General features: G+C 34.5%; 1 protein-coding gene across 1 annotated transcript in view; it reads right to left on the minus strand.

Annotated features, from left to right (window-relative positions):
• The window catches only part of LOC115214863 (galanin receptor 2b-like), a 220,139-nt gene that overhangs the window by 103,780 nt on the left and 106,359 nt on the right, over positions 1 to 10,000 (minus strand). Inside the window, exon 2 of the mRNA XM_036505167.1 lies at positions 6,303 to 6,701. Within this exon, the coding sequence (XP_036361060.1) occupies positions 6,303 to 6,548 (246 nt within the window). The 5' untranslated portion in view covers positions 6,549 to 6,701. The remainder of the gene's footprint in view (positions 1 to 6,302; positions 6,702 to 10,000) is intronic.

Here is a 10,000-nt window from a genome sequence, read left to right on the forward strand (position 1 = left end):
TTTTCGATCTGTTTTACAGATCTGTGAAAGGATTGTTTTGCTAATTTTTCAGCTATTTTACTGTAAACATTTGCTTCGTTGTAGTGAGTGTACCAAGCGTTTATCAGTGTAGTGATTTCATTTTCAACCCAGTGGCGTTTTTGAATATTATCGGCCATATTCAGTGGGACAGTATTATACACTGTACGTCAGTTAAATTGATGGCTTAATGTATAATAGTGAATACACCGTTGAAAAGTTTGTGTCGATATATTCGGAAATGCGTGGCTATATCTAAGTGTGTGTGGGAGAGTTCAGTGTATTTAGTACAAATCAGGATGAGCGGTGTGTTTAATACAGATCAAGAAAAAAGAATTGTACTCACGGGACTAGTTTTAGAACTAGTCTTGGGTTTAGTTTTGGTTTAATTTTCTTTCTCCAGGTTGTATATAGATTTGTATAAATTTATCCTCCGGTGGTAGTAGAAGAGTAGAATAATAGAATTGAAGAATTCAAAAGTTCTGGGACTAAAAACAAGGAGAGTTTCTGCTGGCTTGAGTTGAAATATGCTTCTTTGGCTACTGACTTTGACCGGAGCTATGAAAAGTATGTCTTGTCACGACGAATGCCCATATGTGTATATATATATATAATATATATATATATATATATATATATATATATATATATATATATATATACATACATATACGTGTATATATATAATATATATATATATATATATATATATATACGTATATGTCTGTATGTGTATATGTATATATTTACACGTGTGTGTATGTATATATATATATATATATATATATATATTATATATATATATATATATATATTTCAACTAGAAACGGAGAGAGATTAAATAATAAATAAATAAATAAAAATTTTGTGATGTATGTAGAATAATATATTTGAAATATCTTTATTTGTCTTTGTTGTTCAAGCACATGCCACTGGGTACTCTGCGTTATTTATCTTACCTCATATTCATTTACACAGACAGACATACACACATACATATATCTATGTATATGTCTATATATATATATATGTATATATATATATATATATATATATACATATACATAGATATATGTATGTGTGTGTATGTGTGTGTATGTGTGTGTGTATATCTCTCTGTGTAAATGAATATGAGGTAAGATAAATAACGCAGAGTACTCAGTGGCATGTGCTTGAACAACAAAGACAAATAAAGATATTTCAAATATATTATTTTACATACATCACAAAAGTTTTATTTATTTATTTATTTAAACTCTCTCCGTTTCTAGTTGAAATCGCTTGGTGGCAATGGGTACGACTTCCAGATGAGAAAGTGAGGGTATTCAGCAGAAAAGAAATCAAGATTAACGCATCATTCTGTAAAAGGCAATATGAATGCCTGAAGAGAAGAAGGCAGCTTTGTATAAGTTTCTTCCTCAATAAACCTCAACAGCACAGCAGTTGTTCTGCCTTATCATCAGCAGGAAACATACTAAGACACACAAAAGTAGGTCCATTTGCATAAGGGAAACGGAAATAAGTTCAGGGTGAGGACAATAACTTATATAACCAATGAAGACGAATAATTGTATATAAAACGTTAGTTATAAAATCTCCTTAAAAGATCATCGCAGTAGTTGTACCGATAAGTAATATCCGTAGCCACCTTAACATGGCTGTCCGTCGGAATGGACTCTATTACGATTCTTTAACCCCAAGAGGACATTTCCTCTAGCTGGTTAATGATGCACAGTCACATCCGATAAATTGCGAGCATGGGAGTGAACTCCTACCATTTTCTATTGACGGGATCAACTGGCCAGTTCTGTTTGCGTGTTATTTTTGCTATTCATCGGTACTGGACACCTCGTCTTCTAGAGATGTTAATAGCTCGCCTCTGCTCGCAATGTACATATTTTAAGAGAACCCACAGTCGTTGATTTTGCAACAAGCAAAAAGGGTAACATTTAAGTTTCAGTCTTCTTTCAGTTTCCGTCTACCAAATCCACTCACAAGGTTTTGGTCTGCCTGATGCCGTAGTAGAAGACACTTACCCAAGGTTCCATGCAATGGGACCGAACCCGGAACCATGTGGTTGAGAAGCAAATTTACCCTCACACAGCCATGTCTATATTTCAGTTAGCATCAGTTAGATGTGGTTTGTTTAAGCTTCCAAAATATTTTCCGCTGCACGAATGTGTACCTTTCTGAATGAGTATACGTGTTTTTATTAATAGTTGGCTTTCAATTTACAAAATTCCTGCAATTCAAAATGGTCATTTGTGTATCATACTAAAAATATATAAATCGTAGAAAGGCCTGCTGCTGTGATTTCTGTGTTAGAGGAAAAATCTTTTCATAAACGTTGTGTTAAAAAGCACTATATTGAAGGGAAACGAATATCGCCGCAGAAGTGATACAAGGGAACGTTCGTCGTATTTCACCTTCCTTGAGGCCCGTCAAAAAGTGTGTAGTCATTTGGGAAATGCGTGAACCGAACTCGTGACTCGATATATGGGAAAGACTAATAACACAATCACTGATATTACTGAATACCTGATTTTCATGCAAAATGAATTCAAAAATCAATATATAAATCTACTTTGCTATATTCATAAATCTCGGATTCATCTGGTATTATGGACGCAAGTATTGGACAGAAACAAATCATAACGATACCACAGTTATAATAGAATTAAATTAGTTGATACAGAACTTTAATAATGTTACTCATAAACGCAATGAATAAAGTGAGAAGAATGGATAACCTGAAATTCCAAGAGCTTCGCTTCTTGTTGAAATTTATTGCATTATTAAACATTTAGTTCTGATTATATCATACAATAACTATCGCATCACCCACTATTAATTACATTATGTGCGTTGAACAAATTGATTAAGCAATAATTACACGTACATGTTAACATGCTTACATATTTTCTTCATAAATTCAATATAAAATTATTGTCTAAAATTAAGTTTCATTTGAAAATGTTGTGATAATTATAAATAATTAATACATAGTTATAGCGTTCGCATATCTCTCAAAATGAATGAATCCTTGTTGTAAACGTTAATGGCCAGGTCCTTTGATAGTGCTGTGTGGTGATTTTTTGCCTCTAGCATTAGGTTTCAGCAGTATTGATGTGGCAGGTGATCATTTATGAATTTATACGAGTGCTAAAACGCTAGCATAAAGATAGCGGAATGCGCTAATTTTGTGAATACGTGTCTTTTATTATTCAATAAATGAAGGATATGAATCGAGGAATAATAGGTTGCTATTTCTAGCATGATGAGTGATCATGAAGAGGCTCATATATATAATGGAATAAGCTGGAAATTGTTGCTAACAGTTACTCAGTCACGTGGTGATTTGAACAAACTATATATTTTAAAATAAATTTCCATTAAAAAATTACTATTTTAAAATCTCAGAACGAGAGATATTCAGAAACACCACATTGGAGTAAAGAATTTTGCCAACATAACATGGCAGTCCTGGTTTAGGACATTCTGTGCTGATGAAAGGAAATAACCCCGAAATCACGATACACAGATATTGTTTTGAGCTGAGTGGTGTGCTCGATACCCTTGTTCAAAAATATAAGGACACAGATCGTGTCGTATCGCCAGCTGGAGACGATGTCACCTGGGGCTAAATTACGTCAACATTCGTCCTAAACATGTTATGTTGGCAAAAAATCTTTATTCCAAATTCCATTACTCTAAAATCTACCCATGAATGCGCATGGCTCAGTGGTTAGAGCGTCGGGATTACAAGTACCAGTTAGTGAGTTCGATTCCTGCACCGGGGAGTGTGTTGTGCTCTTGATCAAGATACTTTATTTTATGTTGCTCCAGTCAGCTAAGAAATGGGTTACAAATTCACTGGTGCCAAGCTGTATCGGCCCTGGACAACATCGGTGGCGTACAGAGGTGGGGAGCTGGTATGCATGTGTGACTGCTGGTCTTCCCTAAACATCCTTGCTTATGGAACAAGGCCTGGACTTGTGCCTCGGAGGGTAACTTTCAAGGTATAATCCCAGGGACATTCACGACCGAAGAGGGTTTTTACTCTTTACCCTTTATATTAAAAAAAAAAAAACGAAAGCACGATAAAATTGAAAATAAATTCTGGTTATTGAATCTATTATTTTCAAATTTGATGAGGTACCGTAAATCCTCGAGTATAATCCGCATTTTTTCCCCAAGATTTAAAGGTCAAAATCCCTAGTGCGTACTATATACGAGGTTAAAAATGAAAAATATTTTCTAAGCAATGTCCGAATCTCTATTTGCTGTCCGGCAATGTTTATTCAGTCGCATTTTGTGATGTCGGACGCAAAAATACCTTAAGCTAAGCCTGAAAGCAATGAAATCATAAAAGAATCATTTATAACTTGCAGTAAGCAACATTTATTAAAATAAAAGTATTCAGAACACAGAATAACATATAACAAAAACAATTTACAAATATAGTTACATTCCCATATAACAGTTAACAACATCACCATTATTGTATTACACATGCGCGGAAGTGTTTGTTCGACTAGGTGCTGCTGGCTTGATTACGCTCGACTCAAGTGAGAGAAATTAGAGAAGGAGTGTGTATTATACACAAGGTTTAGGTTTTTCAGAGGTACAACCCCCTAAAAAAACCCTGCGTATTATACTCAAGGGCGGACTATACTCGAAGATTTATGGTAAGTGAAATACGAAAGGAATAAAATGTGGAGTTTGTGCAGTTTTAAAATACGAACAACGGAGTGCATAATCCTTCACTTAAACAACGAAAGCAGACTTGCTATAGGCATAAATACACAGTAAAATATCAAACCACTTTTGGTCCTGTAGTAAAATGACATAAAACTACTCTTTTACCCTTTTACTTGTTTCAGGCATTTGACTGTGGCCATGCTGGAATACTGCCTTTAGTCGAGCAAATCGACCACAGGACTTATTCTTTGGAAGCCTAGTACTTATTCTATCGTTCACTTCTGCCGAACCGCTAAGTTACTGGAACGTAAACACACCAGCATCGGTTGTCAAGCGATGTTGGGGGCACACAAACACAAACATATACACACACACACACATACATACATATATACATACATACATATATATATATATAATATATATATATATATATATATATATATATATATATATATACGACGGGCTTCTATTAGATTCCATCTACCAAATCCACTGACAAGACTTAGGTCAGCCCGAAGCTATAGTAGAAGACACTTGCCCAAGGTCCCACGTAGTGTGAATTAACCCGGAACCATGTGGTTGGTATGCAAGCTACTTGCCACACAGCCACTCCTACGCCTAAAAACAGTTAACAATAGCACATGTGACTTTACATGTAATCACTGGTAGCATCGATCATACGATGAAAAGGATTTAATAACGATTTAAATGCGTAGAAAAGGATTTAATAACGAAGATGTGACCTCACACGGTAGTTGGGTAAAACATTTCAGGAAATTTGTTTCGATCCAATTCGCTCCGAGTTCAAATCCCGCCGAGGTCAACTTTATTTCTAATACTTTCGGGTTCGATAAAAATGCATCAATCGAGGGGAAAGAAGGTGATAGTAGAAAAGGCGGTGTTAGTCTCTCGTAATTTCTTTTTATTCGTGAATTATGGTAGCTTTATATGACGATGCCTCAGAAAAAAATTTTTTAATTTCGTAACACGAACACTTACAGAAAAAAAAAAAATCTGTTATAGTCATAACGTCTGCGAAGGTGGCGAGCTGGCAGAAAAGTTAGCAGGCAGGTTGAAATGCTTAGCGGTATTTGGTCTGCCACTACGTTCTGAGTTCAAATTCCGCCGAGGTCGACTTTGCCTTTCAGGATCGATAAATTAAGTACCAGTTTCATACTGGAGTCGATCTAATCGACTAGCCTCCTCCCAAGAATTTCGGACCTTGTGCCTAGAGTAGAAAAGTTATATGGTCTGTAATTTTGTGGGGAGGGGCCTAGTTGATTACATCGACTCCAGTGCTCAACATAATAGAAAATACCAATTCTAATTGTTTTTTTTTTGTTCCTTTTTCTTTTGGTAGATATTTCTCATCATTACTAGAATAACCCTGAAATTTATTTTCGTAGTTAAATGGTTAACGGAATCTACTCTGATTCAAGCATTTCTTCGAGGTTTCTGTTTTGAGAATAATACCTTCCTCCCTCCCTCTCTTCAATCATTTTTTGAAGATCTGTAGAGGACCATCTCTCCTACTAAACCCTACCCACGGCTAATAGCGAGGAAAACAAAGGTGTACTTACCTTAATCGGTACACAGATCACAACAAGCAGAAGATCTGCAGACGCAAGACTCAGTAGTAATATATTTGTGATGCTTCTCATTCTGTTGTACCTGAGAATGCAGAAAATAACCAACGAATTTCCTGTCACACCGAGGAACAGTGTAATACTGTACACAATCGACACCGGGACCAATTCTTCGAGAGGAATCACAGAAACTGTCTTATCGTAATCGTATTCATAATCCTCTTCTTCACTTGAATTCATGGTTGATGTTATATTTGTTTACGTTGATATATATCCTCTGGAAAGTATTTCCTTTTATTTCTGATGATTTCGCTTTCTATCTGCCTCTCTTTGTATATGAGCGAAACCAATATGAATTAGATATCTACTGATGGAATATGATGTCACAATAATCTGGAATAGAGAAAATACGATTAATGAAGATTAAAAAATCCTCACTAAATAAATAATCATAACAATTTTAACTGTTTCTTTTTATATATATATACATTTAGTCTTAAATTCTGATGAATAAATCTATCTCAGTATACATCTACTTATGGTGAAGGTGCATGGCCCTGTAGTTAGGATGTTGCACTCACGATCACTAGGACGTGTGTTCAATTCCTGCACTGGGCGGCATGTTGTATTCTTGAGCAAAACACTTCAATTCACTTTTCTCCAGCCCACTCAGCTCTATATATGTGTGCCTGAAATGGCATAGCTTTCCGATCAGGGGAACTACACGTCTAACCAGAGGGATGGTATCATTCAAAAGCTGAAAACGAGATGCAAAGCGCATTGTGACCATGGATATATATATATATAATATATATATATATATATATATATATATATATATATATATATATATTATATATATATATATATAGTCAATTCTAATAAGCGAGAAATAAAATGAGCAATAACATAAACAAGAGGACATGCACAAGAAATATATTAGTTTGACGCTCACTAATACGAGAAAGTGTTTGAGGTTTCGAGCATAGCTCTTCGTCGGAAAGGAGAAATGGTAAAACCCAAAGACGGAAATGAAATCGCCAACAACAAGTGTATACACACACACACACACACACACACACACACACACACACACACACACACATATATATATATATATATATAACCCCTTTCTTTTATTTCTTTTTCCTTTTTTCCTCTCTTTCTTTGCTTGTAAATTCATCATACACGCATACACATACACACACATATAGATGTCAAAATGAAAAGCATCTCGAATAACCACTACCAAATCACCCTCAATCCAAAGCCTAAGAAAGCAAATTCAACACCAGATTTTTTTCCAGTTAACTCCTACATATATAAAAGGTGTGAATTTCTATAATTTTCTATAAGAAATCATTCAGGATGAATCCCTGAAAGAGGAAAAAGCACTAAGTGGACAGCTTTTATCTAAATCCTAGCTACTTTCTTTTCTTAACACACACACACAAACACACACACACACACACACACACACACACACACCACACACACATATATATATATATATATAGGGGAAGAATTCACAAAAAAACAAAAGACGAAGACAGGTGGTGTAAACAACAAACAGATGTATTAGTTTAACTCTCGAGCCTACGCTCTTCTTCAGAGAATGGAACCAAATTTGTTTGTACTATGCACATAGATATGAATGCATAAGGCCAAACTGTTAACAGACATTTTTTATGAGAAAACATATCTTCCAACATGTCAGCCCTAATGTCATAAAGCGTCTTAATAGTGGCCAACATATATATATATTCTTAATTCCTGAAACTTTCAACTTTTAACTCCTTTGCAAAAGTAAAATATTATAAAATACATGAAAGTGGTTTAATATCAATCCAAAGTAATGTCTTCAAAATTGAGCGTCTATTTTGATTAAATAAAATATGAGATTAATACATTTTTCATGTGGTTATGTACTAATGGTGAATGAAAATGGTATTTATCAGGAATATTTACTAGCAATTTAAGAATATAAAAAATGTCTCGCATTTTTATGACTTTTTTCAATATATTAGGAATTTTTATGTAATTTGACACCCCTAATTAATATGCTAATTTATGCGCATTTTGATCAAGAATTTATAATTTTATTTGACATCAAATGAAAATTTCTATACTCAACTACAACAAAGAACAAAAAAGTATTTTCATCAATTTTTTCCAATTTGCCCCTGTTATGCATTTGGGTACCCTGATTGTGCTATTGACTACATAATGTTCCTGTGGCCTTCCACTTTCAAGATGGTAGAGTGTGGCAAGAGCGCGTGAGCGAGCGAGCGGGAGAGAGAGAGAGAGAGAGAGAGAGAGAGAGAGAGAGAGAGAGAGAGAGAGAGAGAGAGAGAGAGAGAAAGAAAGAGTGAGAGAGAGCAAGAACTAGAGAAAGAAAGAAAGAAAGCGAGTGAGAGAGAAAGAAAGAAGGAAAGGAAGAAAGAGAGACACGTGACAAAGTTATATTCGAGAATGAGTTTGGCTACTTTCTGGAAAACAACCAAACAACTAAGAATTTTACAGTTCGTAATTAGTGCTACAGTGAACCGCTAATTAAATTTTCTATTTAATTAGGTACAAGGTACCCGATATAGCTTCAGTGATTTGGGATATTGTCTGGTACAATATTTCTATCTTACTGAAGGGTTTAGTAGCTTCAGTGGTTTTAAAATAACATGTCTTCATCATCTGCTCAAATCGAAGTCTCACTTTAGTTTCAATGGAGCTTTACGACGACCGTCAGTATTATAAATTCTACTGGACATCATTTACGTCTAGAAATAGCTGTAATTATAAATAAAATGTAAAATCTCAAAAGACCTACGAGATTAATCGATCGATCGTTTTATTGATCTTCGCTTTTGCTGACGCAATTTACAACATATTTTATTTTTTGCTTCAGTAAAATAGTTTTTGTTATCTTCCGTCGATTTCGCAACAATGACATACGGTGGTGTTGGGTGATATTAAAAAGGTATGAATTATATTAGCTCTTAATTTTTACCAATGTAAACCGAAATAAGTTCAAAATCGATTCTATATTTATGAAGCGAGTCTTATGGCGTTGGCTTTGATTCAATGACCTGTATTAGACGTATTGTAAAAGCAAGAAATTGAGAATTAACTAGAGTCAAATTAAATGTTTTCGTCAGCAAAACAGATTAAAAGAAGATGCCGTGACCCGAGCGAATAAGGCCATTCAATAAATCTTCCGCCTTTCAAGATATTTCAATTTGTTTATCGTTAATGGGTTGAGGAATCGCTGACGTAAGAAACAAATACCATTTATCAGCCCCAATGATTTGGCAGGAGAAAGGCGGATAATAGAAGTGTGCGATGAGAAAGGCGGAAAGAAGTTAAAATAGAGAGAAAGAAAGAGATATCAAACGAGAGAACGAGAGAGAGAGAAGTATAGATGCAAAAATACAAAATCATATACATCTACATATCTCTATATATATGTATATACGCATATGCACACATATAATACATATATATACACACATACACACATACACATACATACATGCACACACACACACGCACACACACACCACATATATATATATATAAATATATAAACTTTTGCTTATGTGAATATATATATATAAATATATATATACATACATACATACATACATATACATTACACACACATACATATATACAGATCGACAGATTGATAGATAGAT

Source organism: Octopus sinensis, linkage group LG8, assembly GCF_006345805.1.
Source record: "Octopus sinensis linkage group LG8, ASM634580v1, whole genome shotgun sequence".
Lineage (NCBI taxonomy): Eukaryota > Metazoa > Mollusca > Cephalopoda > Octopoda > Octopodidae > Octopus > Octopus sinensis.